Below are 16,514 nucleotides of genomic sequence, written 5' to 3'. Positions count from 1 at the left end.
CTCTGAGCTGAGAGTTTCTTTGGACAGACATCCTGCCCCCGAGTTTATTGCGTGCTGTGTGCATTGTGTACACACTGTAAAGGAGGGTCTGGCATGAAAACTTGGCAGTTCAAGTTTTGTCATACACCATAGGAGGAAGAGTGTATTGGAGGCCTGGGGAAGGGTAGGACGTTGGTGCAAAGAGCTAAAAATTGCTCCATATACTTAAGGAAGTATTTGCATGCTTCATCAATCATTATGTATTCTGAAAATAGCAAATCTCCATGCTTCTAAGAATTTTGCAATATTTCATGTTTTCAAAGACTCCAGGAGCCATCATACTCTGAGTCTATTCTATCACTTTCTCTTTTTTCCAAAACACAAACCCTTCTTTTCAAATCCTTCTTTCTTGTAGAAAATCTTAAAAATGGAATCTGCAATATCACAAGAATCAGAAGTGTGAATAAAAAGATGTATTAAATGTAGTTTTTGAAAACTTTGGACTTTTTGTGAACCCTGTCACTTTTGTGCACTAAGATAATGATGTTTTAATGGCTATAAATAAGAGTAATAAATGTTTTCTTCCCTTTCCCTTAGTTTGGAGATTTGCTTTTTGAAGAAGAGGTTGAACAGTGTGCTGATCTGTGTCAAAGAGTTCTCCATCATTGCAGCAGCAGCATAGATATTACACGGACTCAAGCCTGTGCCACTCTTTACCTCCTTATGAGATACAGCTTCAGCTCTACCAGTGTAAGATTTTGAAAGCAGCAGTATATTTTGTGCCACCTTTTTTTGTCATCGATTGAAACAAAGACTGACGTTGCAACAGCAATTAGAATGCATCTGCAGTCACCTGGTCTGCTGTTTCACACATTTGAGCCAAGAGAAGTGCTAGAAGTGCAGGGGGAAAGTAGCTTTAATTATCGTTCATTGCATTGATTCAGGAAACATGACTCAATATCGTCCTCCAATATCTGTAAATGTATCTTCAAACAGAGCAGCATCAAGCCTCTGACAGCAAAGACCATACAATGCATAAGCAATATCCTTCTCCTTGTCTTTTTTCATTCATTCCTGTGTCAGAACGACTCAGTTGAGTTCTATTCTAATGCAATTGAAACCTCTGTATACTCCTGTTCACTTGTAGTAGTAGGAATTCTTCACCAGCTCCTTGGTCTTAGGACTAGGCTCTGATTTTTACCACACATGTGGAGCAAAATACGTACATTATGCATGTAGATTAATAATGTTCTAGCATAAAAGCATACACATTAGCATTTTGGATAGCATCTGATTTGCACAGAATTTCCTTCACTAGTTATTACTTTTAAAGCCTTGGATATGTAAAAAGTGTAAACTCTGCAGAAGGAAAATGTACTGCAGGCACACCATGATCATCAGGGTGCAATGCATCACCAATTGAAGCTCCCAGAGGCCTTTTGCCTCCAAGATTTGTTCCCAGAATGTTTTTCCAGTCATTCTTCCTCATCTGTTCCTGTGTGTGGTCTGATCCACACACCCACTGGCCTGTGCAGTGGGGGAAAGGGGTACTTCCTGGCTTTCTCCTGTCTCAAAATGCATGCATATTTCCAAGAACACTCTAGCACTCTAGTACAGACATGTCAGATTAGGGATCTTTGGCTTAGGTGGGTAAAACATGATTAGGTTTGATGCACCAGGGGCCAGTTATATGCGCACCGAGTCTACTGCACTCAATCTGGACAGGAGAAAGTGGGTTTGCTTCATAGAGGAGGTAGATGTGTGAACTGCAGTGCAGACATCATTCTCTCATGCTTTTGTTTTTTTCTTCTGGAAGAATTTTTCAAGAGTGAAGATGCAGGTGACCATGTCGCTAGCTTCTCTGGTTGGAAAATCACCCGAGTTTAATGAGGAATTCCTTCGACGATCCTTGCGAACCATCCTGGCCTATGCAGAGGAAGACATAGATATGCAGGCAACGCCATTTCCCATTCAGGTTAAATCTTTTATGGCATCTGTGGCTTTTATCAGGAGCTTTCACATAGGACTGTGCTTGAAGCAAGTTCTAGATTTTGGTCTTCCAAAGCAATGAAAATAAGGATGAAGACATTATTGCATGAGTTTATGTCTAGCACAACAATATGGGGGAAAGAAGTGAATATTATTCCGTAAAATAAAGAATTTCCCCTGAAATCACATTACAGGAAAATCATCACTTGGTTTTGAGTACAACTTTCTCCTAGACCTCAGCAGGAACTATGCCCTCTAAGAGTTTCCCAAAATGGAATTTGATTCATTATGTTTTCAGACAAGTACCACCTGGGAAACTTCTCTCTCTTTGCCAACTTGTAAGGTGTCAGCAGCAATAATAAAAAACATGTCAGACAACTGTCAAACACTTTGTTAAAATTCTTAGAGTAACTCAGGTTGTACTGAAAAACATCTGGTTTCAGATGATCAACTAAAGCTGAATTCCATTAGCACATTTGACTTATTCCATTCAGAAATAAATAGATCAAAGGATTTCAGCTCATTTTGATTAATTAAAATATGTGTGTTTGTAAGATTTGCCATGTAAGCAGCCTTTGCTGCATTACATAGAACTGAAGAAAACATCCTGTTATTTCCTTGGGTAAAAGAGGCTTAAGGAGAGTAACATCATCTGGTGCAGATACTGTTGTTTTTCCAGAAGGAAAAAATAAACACCTGAGAATTGCACATTGATCTTTGCATTGCTTCAGGTAGAGGAGCTACTGTGTAATCTGAACGGCATCCTGTCAGATACGGTGAAAATGAGGGAATTTCAGGAAGATCCAGAGATGCTGATGGACCTCATGTACAGGTGAATCCATTTAGAATTGCTACTGAGAAAATTCTGGAGTGAGGTGAGCTGAATTATGTATTTTAGGGGCATAGCTGTGACAAACTCTCTATCTGTTCTGTTTGTGCACATTTCCTTTTTAGCAGAGCTGGTCTTTAGCCGGGCGCCCAGGCTGCAGTAGTGAGCACATTGCAGTGCAGCCTCTGGGAGGTGGACATAGATTTGGGCAAGGATAAAAGTCAGGAACATTGAAGAGTCTTGGATAGAGCAGTTTTACTTTCCTCATAGCCCCTCTATCTCCTGCCCAGCACTGCCTAACCATTTCTTTTGCTTTCTGTTTAATGAATCATACAGAGTAAAGACAGAAAAAAATGTCTTCTTCCATTCAACCCAGGGGAAGAATTATAAAGGTATTTTTGTTTTTTGAGAAGTGATCATTCATACCTGTTTTCTGGCCTGTGTTTTCAGAATTGCAAAAGGATACCAGACATCTCCAGACTTGAGGCTGACTTGGCTGCAGAACATGGCAGAGAAGCACACCAAGAGGAAGTGCTACACAGAAGCAGCCATGTGCCTGGTCCATGCTGCAGCACTGGTGTCAGAGTACTTGAGCATGCTCGAGGATCGGAACTATCTCCCTGTGGGCAGTGTCAGTTTTCAGGTAAAAGGCTTTGCTGGCATAAGGCAGCTCTGCTGGTGTGTGTGTTTGTTCTTGTGCTAAGCAAAGCAGAGGTGCGTGCATGGGGCGGATGTTACAATGGCAGTCTTCAGCTTCTATTTCCAGCAGTTTGATACTGTAATCTCTCATTTGCTAAGTAGAGCCCCTCTATTATCACATGCTTTTTGTAGGGCTGTTACTTATCAACTGTGACAGATGCATTTTTCAAACTTCTTTCTCATAATCTAGATAATTGGAGCTGCTCAGCTCTTTCAGGCGTGTTCTCCAATCCTTTGACTGCCCTCAAGTTACTAACCAAACCCTTTTGCCTGATGAATAACACAATCACTGCAGCCAATCCAGTATATCCAAGTCAAGTAAAAATGTCCCATAAGTTCTTTCAGCATGAGCTGTAGCCCTCACATTGTCTCTCTGAAAACTTCACTGCTTCTTTTGGCGTTGTTGAGCTCTTTACTTAGTAATAAACTGGTCTTTTCCAGACAGTTTTCTTGGGTTTAGTTTTTCACCTTACTTTTCATCACATAGATGAAAGCATAAGTCTTTGTGGTTAAAGTTAAGCTTTTTAAAATGCATATATGAATCCACTTAGTTTATCAGATTATGCAGTTTTGGATACCCTTACCTGAACTGACTTCATATGCAAATTCAATTATTTCAGTGCTTCTTTTCTCCACATTATTAAAAATAAAAATGGCCAAACCCTTAATTTATTGCCGTGAGTTGAAAATTTCTCTTATGTTATTATTCCCTGAAACCAGTGGATTGTTGGCTGCAATGATTAAAGTAAATTATAAATAATTTCAACTAATTAGCAGAAATATTTTGTAGGATCACCTTAGATGTTATATAGACCTCCACTGTTTAAACATTCTTATCCTTATTGGAATGTAATTCCTTTCTTTAGAAAGTATCAGGCTTGTGTAGTCTGGTGTTGATTCAGTTTAAGTACAATACTTTTAAGGTTTTGTTTAGTAATTTTGTATCAGTATTTCCACAATTTTCTCCTGGTGCAGTCTGATAAACCTATCACCATCTGCTCATCTTGTACACTTTAAAGCAGTAGATGATCCTCAAAGCATATTTCCTCTTCTGGAACTTCCCCAGCTTTCTAAAACAAATAGCAGCTCAGGATTCACTCTTGAATACTCCTTTGCTTAGCTTTTTTGATCTGTTGCACAGCACATTTTATTATCAAAGTGAGTTTGAAATACCTAACTAATACTAGATAAAACCACACTACCTGGGGTTTTCCCCTTCAAAATAGTAAATGTGAACATGATTGAGCCACTTGGCATTTTGCATTGAATTGTTGGGCATTAGTATTTTCAATACCACCTCAGCAATTAGGTGATGGACAAGTGTTTGTTCTTGATTTTCTTTATAATCAAGATAGCTATATGATAGCTCTTTTTAATGGCTAAACTTCTGGCCATGGATTTATTCTTCTGCCATTTTGCATCCCTTATCAGTTTTGTATATCTTCAAACTTCTAACTTCCATGCATTACTTCTATTTACCCTTCTTTTCTTTCTACTTATTAGATACTATCATCATTTGGATATAAGTGAAATCTGCATTCCCTCCCCAAAGTCATCCTGCTCCCAGGCTGCCTTGAGTGCTTGTAAGCTCACACACTTGACCCTAATGCAGTTCTTCCCTCCATTGCTCCTAGATTATGCAGGTTGCTATAAATGGATATGTTTTCATTTATGTTAGAGAATTGAAGTCTATTGTGCAAGGCAGCAGGCAGGCAAAAACTTAGGAGTTTAAAAGCAGCAAATCAATTTCTCTCATCAAAATGCTTGTGTAAATACATGTTTTCCAAAGACACAGTTGCCCCATAGGAGAAAGGTAATAAAATGCCCTAATGACAAGAACCCAGTTACATAACTCTTTATCTGACAGCGCAATTTTCAATTTCACTTTACTCGATAACAGTAATTAACTGTAATAACCCTTTGCATTTTTATATAGGCTTTCAAGAAAAGGTTTCCCATTCTTTACAAACAGGTTTATGTTTTTTAGCGCCTGTGGAGATCTTATTCAGATGACTTTTTGTTAAAAGAGGGAAACACTAGGCAGACTGCCTCAGCTTCAAGTGTGGTTACAGGTCTCACTCACTGACTCTTTCTGTGATCATTTCTTCATTTGGCTCAGATATGAGATCAAGTAATAATGGTAATATGCATTTAGATGTAGAATTGAGGGTGATAATAATGTGAATGAAAATATTATTCTTCATGAGCAGAAGTATTATCTCCTCTTTACAGAAGAGTAAAATGAGTCAGCAAAGGATCAGATCAGTTCTGAATTTGATATTCTGCAGTGTGTCTGTTAGCATCCGGAAAACTGACTGTCAGTAGAGTAATACTTTTCCTTATATTGTACCAGACAAAATGCTTCCCTCCATGCAGTCAAAACTATCTCTCAAAATCAAAGTGAGGTCACTTTCAGTGGAATTCCATTTGAGCTTAATTCATGTTTATGCTAAATCTCCTTCACAAGCGGTAAAGCAGAATTAGTGAGAGTATGAAGTGCATAGAGACTGACTTGAAAGCACTTTCTATTAACACAGACAAGTACCTAGTGTGTGTCTCTAACTGCTGAGGTACGTGGCTCAGCAGCAGCCTAATTTGCCTGGGCTCTTTGGGCATCTAGGTGGCAGGCTACCCTGGCCTTATTTGACATGGTGATAAGGACTGGGGATCAGAGAGGTTTTTGAGTTCACAGAAGTACTTATTTTCCTTAATGAAAACTAGACTTGTGAAATTCAATATAATTGCTGATAAAATACATTGTGATTTATGTACTGCCTTTATTATACAAGGGATATGTAAAATTCTCCAATATGAAAGGTAGATGAAGGCTTAAGTTGGTTGAGGCATGTCTGCTTTGCAGAAGATCATGCAAGCCCCAGAAGTATGTCATGCAGGCTCTCTCCTCCTAGAGTACATGGACTGTAAAACATGGAAATACATTCCTGACATTAGTTATTCGCGGCTTAAAGGTGGAGAAGGGGTAATTGGTGTCCGTGACTTTCTCGTTACTTTTGTATATAAATCACTTCTCTAGACTCTCTTCTCTTTGCTACAAAAAGAAAATAAAAAATAATAAAACTTTCTTAAAAGCCAGCGGAGTCACATGAAAACAGTCCTTAATAGCTACTGTTACAGAAAAGAAAAACCTGAAATTAATCTGCATGGCTTGTGAGTTTCTGCAAGTATGTGCCAGTGAACCTAAGTCTGGTTGAAGTCACTCTTCAATAAGACTGGTCGGTAAAAAGTGGCATAGGTGTGCTAAATGTGCTGTGGTTCTTCCTCTGGCCAAAATTCAGATGTATTCTGAACTGCTGTGAATGCTGTTTTGAGGCTGTGCTCACCCTTCCAGTGGCGCTGATATGATGTGCAGACTAGGCAGTGTGATGGCAGCATGGCTGGAGTAAATTTCACCCATGGAGTAATAAATATATCCATAAAACCCAGGGGGGAAAGCCCAGTCCTGCTAGTAGTGTGTGGTGCCAATTCTTTATCTGAAATCTGATCAATAGTAACAGCCCTCAGTGTCTCTGCTATTTTATAAAGATGCCTTTAAGGACTCAGCTAGCTAGCCAGCTGGCATCCATCCTGCACTCAGACAGATTGTCATTGCCAGTTTCTGCTGAAGTGAGACACTATGACGCTAATTTAACTCCTTTTAATTAATAGAAAATCGAAGCTTAGCCTTTCTACTGCTGCTGTTACATATGCCAGTCCCATACTATATGTACACACATTTTGCTGTTATTTTGTACGTATTTCTATATATTACAAATTTTTTAATGTTGATGCCACACAGTGCCATATAGTCAAGGAAGTCCTGAAGAACTATAGATATGTTATTGCATGGTCTAGGATCTCAAGAGAGTGACTTCATCTAGTTTTATTTAAATGGACAGTGAGATCCACAACATTAACAAGAAACTGAGTAAATCCTGGAGGTTTGAAGTGTAGTACGGCAGAGGATGAACCAAGAAGAAGCAATCAATTATTGTGGTTTTTTGAGTGATATCATCTGTGTCCTACTTCTCCTCTGCTTGGAAAAGGTGAATAAAAACATGAAAGTTCAGTTTATTCGAGCAGATGGCAGAAGGTCTGGAGTGCTGTTTGGAATTTCCCACTTCTCAGTGCCAGCACTAGGAAGGGCACATTGCTTGTGACTCCAGTGGTATTGGGGATTGAGCTCACTGCAAGCTTCATGGAAATCCAGCCACCAGAGAAGAGCTAGTTTGACACCTACAGGAGTCTGCATTTTAAACCTGAGGCTAGAAAGAAAATTCATTATTCTTACAGTGAAACTCCTGACCTGCCATCTATGGAGATTTATGACATTACTTTCACTTCTAAAAATGAATGTAACTATGTGCGCCCTGGTTGCAACTGAAAAAACTCATTCCTCTTCCCATCATGTAAATATGTTGAAACAATTTCTTCCTCAGTCTTTGTGATGTGCTGTTGATTTGCGTTTTTTATTTGTGTGCTCTGATGTATTTTAGAATATTTCGTCCAATGTGCTGGAGGAATCTGCTGTTTCAGATGATGTTTTGTCTCCAGATGAAGATGGCATATGTTCTGGGAGGTATTTCTCAGAAAATGGACTGGTAGGGCTGCTGGAACAAGCTGCAGAGCTCTTCAGCACGGTGAGTGAGGACCAGAATCACCAGGAGGGAATGGATAGTGGGCTACCTAAGCCAGATCCACAGCTTCCTTTCCTGCACATGAGGAAACAATGTAGTACGCCTAAACCAGGCATCACAGACCTGCCACAGTCCAAATAACAAGAGGACACATTTTTGGCTGTCCAAGTACTGCCTCAGTCAGATTGATTAACCTAGGCTTTTTCAGCCTAGCCCAGCCACATACCCACCTCTACTGTGCAGACCACAGGCAACATCAACAGAAAGTGATTGTCTCAGGCAGGAACCAAGACTTTCAGTTGGTTTTATCGTGGGATAGTAAATTTAAGAAAAAGATTTTGCATAAAGTATATATTTTAGGAGGCATATGAGAGTTACTCCTATACTTTTACAAAGCATACAACCACAAGCCTCATAATCTACACTTACTATGTAAGGACTTGTGATTTAGCATCTCCAAAGGTATCACTTGGGTCCCTTTGTCCAGACATAGCTCTGTTTGCCCTGAACCATACATGACAAACAAATCAATTTCCTCCTGCTGCCTTACATTTCTAGTTCTTGTAGCCCTGAGGCAGAAAGCAGGGCTTTACACAGGAATTAGGGCTCAAGAGCCAAACAGATCAGAGATCCAAATTACATCCAGTTCATTGTTTGCTGTTCAGAACAGCCCATTTACTATTACTAGTTTTCAGAACACCAAAACAAGCAACATAGCAGATTAACAGATGAGTCCCATAAGTCCCCTTTTCAGCCAAGCCATTGATGGAGATATAGTTTCTTTTCAGAGCGCATGAAGACTCACTTCATTTCTTTGTCTTTTTTTTTTCTTTTTTTTTTTATTCAAAGGGAGGTTTGTATGAAACTGTGAATGAAGTGTACAAAATTGTCATCCCCATACTGGAAGCACATCGAGACTTCAGGAAGCTTACCTTGACACACAGCAAGTTACAGAAGGCCTTTGACAGCATTATCAGTAAGGTACTTTTGAGACAAGGCACTGCTAGCAAGACACATTGCTGGGTTGCACTATTTGTTTCAGACCACTGTTAATAAGACCGTTCATGTGTGTATTGGGTTTGTGTGGTCAGGTTTTGATAGTGGAGGGGGAGAGTTTAAAGAGTGATGTCAATGAGAAGCTGCTAGAAACTTCACCCATGTCCAACAGAGCCAATGCCAGCTGCTAGCCAAGGCTGGCCAAGGCTGAGCCCATCAGTGACAGTGGCAGCACCTCTGGGATATTATATTTTAAAAGGGAAAAAAGTTACTGGCCAGATGTAATTGTGCTCAGAAGACAAACGAGTGGAAAATATGTGAGAGCAACAGTTCTGCAGTCATCAAGATCAGTGGAGAAGGTGGGGCAGGAGGTGCTACAGGTGCCAGAGAGAGATTCCCCTGCAGCCCATGGTGCAGCCCAGGGTGAGACAGCTACGGCCCTGCAGCCCATGGAGATCCACAGGGGAGCAGAGACCCACCTGCAGCCCATGTAGAACCCCATGCCAGAGCAGGTGGATGCCTGAAAGAGGGCTGGGACCCCATGTAAGGCTGACACTTGAGCAGGGAGGAACCACAGGCTGGAGCAGGAGAAGGACTCCTCTCCCTGAGCAGTGGGAGAAACAACATGTAATGCACCCCATGCACCCCACTTCCCATCTCCCTGTGCCACTGGGAGAGATGTAGAGCCTAAGGAGAAAGGGGGAAAGGTGTTTTTAAAATTTGTTTTACTTCTTGTTATCCTGTTCTGAGTTTGATTGGTAATAAATTCAATTAGTTTTCCCAAGTCAACTGTGTTTTGCCCATGATGGTAACTAATTTGTGATCACTCCCTATCCTTATGTCAACTCATGAACAATTCATTATCTCTCTCCTGTCCAGTTGCAGGGAGGGATAATACAGTGGCTTTGGTGGGTACCTGGCATCCTGCCATGATCCACCCCCCAGAATTTGAAATAATTCCATTTCCTTTTTTCAAATAAAAGCTTCCATCTGTCTGGGTCTACCTACATAGCCTACAGTGTAAAAAGGCTCTCCATACAAAAAAAGCACAAATGAATATAAAATGGTTTTAGCTGAACATGTCTGTGTCCACCTGGCCACATCTGTTTAACAAAAATAACTTTATTGTCAATTCACTAATGTTTTGAGTTATAAAACAGAAGAGTGTTTATATTTATAAAACATATTTCATAAATATGAAAACCCATCTTAATTCTCAGCACTCATACTGTCCCTTTGCTTTCTTGAAGAACTTTATTGCTGAGCCTAGTCAGTTTCAAATTTGTATAACTTTTCATTGCAAATTTGCAAAATTTTAGTTTTATTACATGTATTCAAAGGAATTAAAAATTAATAAGGTATTTTGTTCTGTGCAACCTCTTTCATGATCAGCTTAAATTTTAAATTAGATTGCAGTCAAATGTTCCCTTAGTTGTGTGCTTTCTCTCCTGTGCTTCTAGTCCATCAGCACTGATGATATATAGAAGTGGCTTTGAAACGGTGAAAATGTAGGACTAGTGGATTCTCTTATACATCAGCTGGGAGGAAAAAAAAAGGCTTCCAAATACAATGTCCACATAAAGCAGTTGTAAATTTCCTCTTCTCTTTATCAATTAGGGACAGAAACGAATGTTTGGAACTTACTTCCGTGTTGGTTTCTATGGATCAAAATTTGGGGACTTGGATGAACAGGAATTTGTTTATAAGGAGCCTGCAATTACAAAACTCCCTGAGATTTCTCACAGATTAGAGGTAAGGAAAAACATTATGTTAACAGGGTCTCAAATGGTATATTATACTTTTCAATTAACCCACACAGTCCTAATATTATCATTGCTATATAAAAAATCAGTAACAAACTGATTTGTACCATAGATTATTTCCTTCGGGCATATCCTTTCCACAGTATCCCTTTTTAAAGCATAATTACGTAAGTGATCCATTCTTTTGAGGCTATGTCTCTTACAAGCAGGCCTGTAAAACATTGTGTGATTTTGAGCATGCCAGATATTTGCTTTGGTATTTTTTCAGCTTTTTTTATAGAATTGCTATGTTCCCTTCTGATTGTTTAACCTCAAGTTCTGTGACTGTCTGAGCAACTCACAGTGATCTTTTCTTTGTCAGAAGATGCCTTACCCTGGCCAGCTGTGGTTTGTGGAGCCATATACTGACTGTACAAAGCCTAGAAATCGTCATGGGTGTCACTCCTTTCTCCTAGAATTGCATTAGCATTGCATTAAGAACTAAAATTTTGAGATAATTCTGTTTCCTTTCTAGGGATTTTATGGCCAGTGTTTTGGGGAGGATGCTGTGGAAGTGATTAAGGACTCTGCTCCAGTAGACAAAAGAAAGCTGGATCCCAATAAGGTAGGGAAAGTACTACCAAGAGGATTGAGTGCTTTATCACACAAGAGAAATGGGAAGAGAAGGTCCCTTTGCAACTTTTATGCTCAAACATTAAGGCACTAAAAGAAACCTCCCAGCTTGGTATCTCTGTGCCCAGGGGTATTAAAGCCTCTGAGACAGGCTTAATGTGGTAGACTGTCACAGAGTATAGAAATTAAAAGTTCTGATCTCTGGTCCCTGCCCTGGTTCTGATCCCCAGGGTTAAGCTGTGCCCTTCTAGATGCAAGTTTTGTTAGCTCTGAATAAGAAAATGATCCCTGAAGGATTTGTAGCTCTTTGCTTTTCCAGTCCATCCTTAGGAAATGTGTACTATAGGATACTTCACATGCGCCATTGCTTTTACATTCCTTAGGTTGTAAAGTACTGTAATGGTTCTTCCCTCTTTTCTTAGGCATACATACAAATTACTTTTGTGGAGCCCTATTTTGATGAGTATGAGATGAAGGACAGAGTTACCTACTTTGAGAAGAACTTCAACATCTGCCGGTTCATGTACACTACGCCTTTCACTATGGATGGGCGTCCCAGAGGAGAACTCAGTGAGCAGTACAAGAGGAACACCATCCTAACCACAGTGCATTCTTTCCCCTACATCAAAACTAGAATCAATGTCATCCACAGAGAAGAGGTAATTGGGTTTTGAAGACAGATCTAATTCCTCAAGGACTGAAGGAGTCTCTGGGTGGGAAGATTTCTAAATTTATGCTTGGCAGAAAAAAAGAATGCTGAATTTCTCAGACACTGCTCTTGTAAACAGGACTATCACAGAAGGGACAGACAAGACAAGATAGAGATATACTATGGAGAAGAGACAATAGCCAATGTACATTCTTCTTTTGACCTCCTAGCTCTAATGCTGTGTAGGAGGATATGTGGAGCTCTGTTTGTAGCTATACTTCTAGCTGATAAGGCAGAAGTAGGATAGGAGTACAGTCAGAGAACTAGATTGGGCTTAGGGCTGGTTTAGAGACAGGGAAGCTTTGTACTGTAGAAAGTACAACACCATTTCAGGCATGAAGTAACTTAGAATAAGAATGAATTTATGTGAACAGTAGGTCTGATTCACACCCTATTTCTGCAAATGGTAAGATGTCTAAGAGCTTTGGATCAGCTGCACTGTCTACCAAGATGACCATCTACCAAGTTAGATTGAACAGTGTTCCTGGGTTTCACAACTACTGCTTTTGAAACAGGAGAATGATAGTGATGTTGTTGTATTTAGAGCAGGTCAGCTGCATGCATGATTCAGGTAATGAACCATCTTTTCTTCCCTTTCCCTTAGTTTATTTTAACACCAATTGAAGTTGCTATTGAAGATATGCGTAAAAAAACACAGGAACTAACTGCAGCCACCAACCAAGAACCACCAGATGCCAAAATGCTCCAGATGGTTTTGCAGGGCTCAGTTGGAGCCACTGTAAATCAGGTAAGGGATCCAGATGAGCCAGATGAAGTATACTTTTCTCACTGTGCATTCTTTTTTGCACTCCTGTTTCTTGCACTGGAAGAAGTACAGTCAGACACATTTAGTCACTGTGTGTATTTAAGCTTCATCCCTTGATATTTAGTCACTGTATAGTGTTCATTAGCTATGCTTTTGGTGAAAGTGTTCATGGGAAGCACTGTTCTGGCCATAGGTGCAGAAACTCATAGAAGTCTTGTGAATGCATCCAAGGATTTTTCATTTCTAACATGCTAGCCATCTCAGCCATTTTGTTCATTCCAGATTTATCCTTGGGGAATGGGAATAATAATAACAATTTTCCTATAGAACCACCACAAACTCAGTCTCATGGAAATCGAGTCAACATATGAAGTGAAGACCCGAGTGCCCCAAAGTAAAGCTGAGATACAATAGGTATAACATAAACGTACACACAAAAAAAAAGCCCAGGCAATTAAAAGAAATTAAAATGGAATCCTGAAGCCATGGCTGAGCAAAAACAGCGTTACGCACAATTTCACAGAGTTTGGAGTTTTTTCTGAAAGCCTAAATATTCTCCATTTCCAACCAATATATCTATTATTAAATAATGTATTGTTGTAGGCTTTGCAAAGAGTGATCTTTTCCAGCACTGGGCTTATTGCCTGAAGGTCTTGTAATACACACACAGGAGCTGTGTTTCTCTAATATAACCAGGTTTGTCACTAGAGTGTTTCAGCTCCTCTCTGCTGAGCAGAATTTGTTCCCTTTGTTGTGGAACTGGAGGAGGAATAGTAACAAGAGAGGATAAGATATGATGGGCAAAAATTCTGCTTGCCAAAGGAAATACTGTGCGGGAAAATCCATCCTGTTATGGTAACTGTGCATAGTTTTATTTTCTTTCATAATTGCACTCATGAAATAACAAACAGCTTTAAACAAATATATGTTCTGTTTTCAGTCTAAGCAGGTGGGTTTAATATTTTCCTGTGTTATTTCCATAAGGGACCACTAGAGGTAGCGCAAGTGTTCCTGGCTGAAATTCCAGCAGACCCCAAACTTTATCGACATCACAACAAGCTGAGGTTGTGCTTCAAAGAGTTTATAATGAGGTCAGTAAAACAAAACTGAAATGCTGAATTGCATCAATACATTCAATATCAGCAATACTGTGACGATAATATGACTGAGTAATTGCCTATGCAAGTTAGCATCATGAATCCTGGCATCTCACACCTTGAGCACTTGGACCACGCTTGTTATTTCTGCTTCACATGAATGCTTAGGTAGGCATTGTGTTCTCAAAGGGAAGAAATGTTAACACTCTAAACTAATGTATAAATTAAGATCTTCCATTTGTTTTATCTTTCAACATCTTATAGAAATCAAACATTTCAGACTATTGCCTTGATTTGATTTTTAATAAAATGACATTCTTACTTAGAAAGCTGTTCATAATAAAACCACATCTGTCAAGCAGACATAGTGATAGTGGCAGACACATGTCCTTTGCATTAGATACATTTGTAAATCTCAACAAGAATATTCACGTAGGAAGATACTCATCTCCTTAGTCCTGACTGTCCTCCTTGCTGAAGGGTAAGTTTAAGTTAAATAAAAACAAGTCTTAATGCAGAAGATACAGCTTCTAAGTATTGCTATTGCCAATTTATCTCTTTGTACAGTAAATAGGCAGCTAGCTCAGTATTCTGCAGTGATTAAATTTGCTTTTTATTAGTTCACTCATGCTTTACTAATTTCTTTAAAATACCATCTCAGTTTATTTACTTGGGAAAAACAGAACTTTCTTATTAGTTCATTATCACTTCAGTCTTGACCAGAGGAATGCCTAGACTAAAGGAACTGGATTCTTGTCCATTTAAATTACCTAACACAAAATGAGGGAGTTTAACAGAAGTAGATTATATATATATATATCATGTATTCTTTTTCTTTCCTTTTGTCTAGGTGTGGTGAAGCAGTGGAGAAAAACAAGCACCTTATTACTGCTGATCAACGGGAATATCATCAGGAGCTCAAAAGAAACTACATAAAACTGAAGGAGAACCTTAGACCCATGATTGAGAGGAAGATCCCAGAGCTCTACAAACCTGTAGTGAAAGTCCATAGCATAAGGTATAGTTACAGCATAGGGCAGGTAATCTGTGGTGGCTATACAAAATATGCCATTTTTTGCAAGGAAGAAAGGGAGTTGTACTGGCAGCTAAAACCAAGCCGGAATGTACACTGCCAACTCTGTTACTGATTAAAGAAATCTGCTGACTTCCACTGGAGATCATTGTAGTGTTAGCTGCGTTTCTCAAGCTCTGCATTGCAGGGGTAGAGGATTTATGTAATTTCAATGCATTATTAGATAAGACTTCCCTCTCACCCTAACAAATTTACTGGAAATATCTTGTGATTTTTCAACCTTTGAAGCCAGAAAGGAGATAGAACAAGTATGGCACCATGTGGTGTTAGGCAGCATGAAGTCATCCTTTCACTACAGAAAACATAATCTTTTTTAGTCACATGACTGACACAGAAGAGTCTAATGTTCTTTGATTATGACTATATGTTTCTTCACAAAGCCACTGTGTCCAGCTTGGGGTGGGAGAAGAAGAAATGACAACTCTGACCTGCCAACATATAGCATGTTTCAGCTGAGCTCCTTTTCACAAGACAGGTATTTCTGTGATTGTTTTTAATTTGCCAACTCTATTTATGAATCTGTTTCATTGCAGGGAATCTTTTCGTAACCACAGTTTTAGGAAATACGATGCCCAGACATCTTCCCAAAGTACCTAAGAACTAGCTGCTTGGCCAAGGAAGAGCTTCATGCTGCAAGACAGAAGTGATGGCGTATTTGTTCCACATCTATGAAATCAGAAATCTCTCACAAGACAGCATGTGCACTTTCTGGACAGCATGCAGAAAAGCATTTACACAAGATCATTGAATGAAAAATAGGGGATAAATCCTAACCAAGCACGTACCACAAGGGCTTGGAAAGGAAGGGGATGCTTTTAGATACTTTTGTACATATTGTACAATAATGGCCTAATGCAGAGAGGTGAACCTTGGAGTAGTCAGTGGCATGAAGCCAGTCATGACTAGGTAACAGACATGGAACTGTGTAGTTTGATTGAGGTGAATCCAAATAACATGTCTAAGGAATAACAACAAATTATATATGTTTATAGTCCTTTTCCAAGACAGCATTTATCCATGTGTTTTTGGCAATTAAGCACATTTTGCAAGTTAATCACATGCTTAAATTTTGTCTTGACGCTGAGCTGGCGCTCTAGGGAAGGATAATTTCCTCAGTCAGTTTCTGAACAGATTCTTGGTCATGGCCTTTAACTGCAGGGAGTTATGCACAAGTTTTCTCAACCAAAGCATGAAAATCAAGAAGTAGTAATAGATAGTTCTTATAGATCTTCTAAATTTTTTTCTAAGTATAGGGACATGCAGTATAGTGACTTGACATGCAGTTAGTAATCTGTGACATATTTAGCAGAGTTAACAAGTAATAGTTTAAAAAGAAGATGCTAAGCTA

The 16,514-nt window shown here is 39.3% G+C and overlaps 1 protein-coding gene across 1 annotated transcript in view; it reads left to right on the top strand.

The window, feature by feature from the left end:
* Positions 1 to 16,077, top strand: part of DOCK8 (dedicator of cytokinesis 8) — an 85,865-nt gene extending 69,788 nt beyond the window's left edge. Inside the window, exons 36-48 of the mRNA XM_030968363.1 lie at positions 577 to 729; positions 1,796 to 1,954; positions 2,700 to 2,800; positions 3,248 to 3,440; positions 7,990 to 8,133; positions 8,980 to 9,111; positions 10,744 to 10,878; positions 11,404 to 11,493; positions 11,924 to 12,160; positions 12,815 to 12,958; positions 13,961 to 14,067; positions 14,924 to 15,091; positions 15,700 to 16,077. Coding sequence (XP_030824223.1) covers positions 577 to 729; positions 1,796 to 1,954; positions 2,700 to 2,800; positions 3,248 to 3,440; positions 7,990 to 8,133; positions 8,980 to 9,111; positions 10,744 to 10,878; positions 11,404 to 11,493; positions 11,924 to 12,160; positions 12,815 to 12,958; positions 13,961 to 14,067; positions 14,924 to 15,091; positions 15,700 to 15,763 — 1,827 coding nt within the window. The 3' untranslated portion in view covers positions 15,764 to 16,077. The remainder of the gene's footprint in view (positions 1 to 576; positions 730 to 1,795; positions 1,955 to 2,699; positions 2,801 to 3,247; positions 3,441 to 7,989; positions 8,134 to 8,979; positions 9,112 to 10,743; positions 10,879 to 11,403; positions 11,494 to 11,923; positions 12,161 to 12,814; positions 12,959 to 13,960; positions 14,068 to 14,923; positions 15,092 to 15,699) is intronic.
* Positions 16,078 to 16,514: the final 437 nt, after the last annotated feature.

This window comes from Camarhynchus parvulus, chromosome Z (assembly GCF_901933205.1).
Source record: "Camarhynchus parvulus chromosome Z, STF_HiC, whole genome shotgun sequence".
Taxonomy (NCBI): Eukaryota; Metazoa; Chordata; class Aves; order Passeriformes; family Thraupidae; genus Camarhynchus; species Camarhynchus parvulus.
Note: the sequence above shows the minus strand (reverse complement) of the source record. Positions and strands in the feature narration are given on the sequence as shown.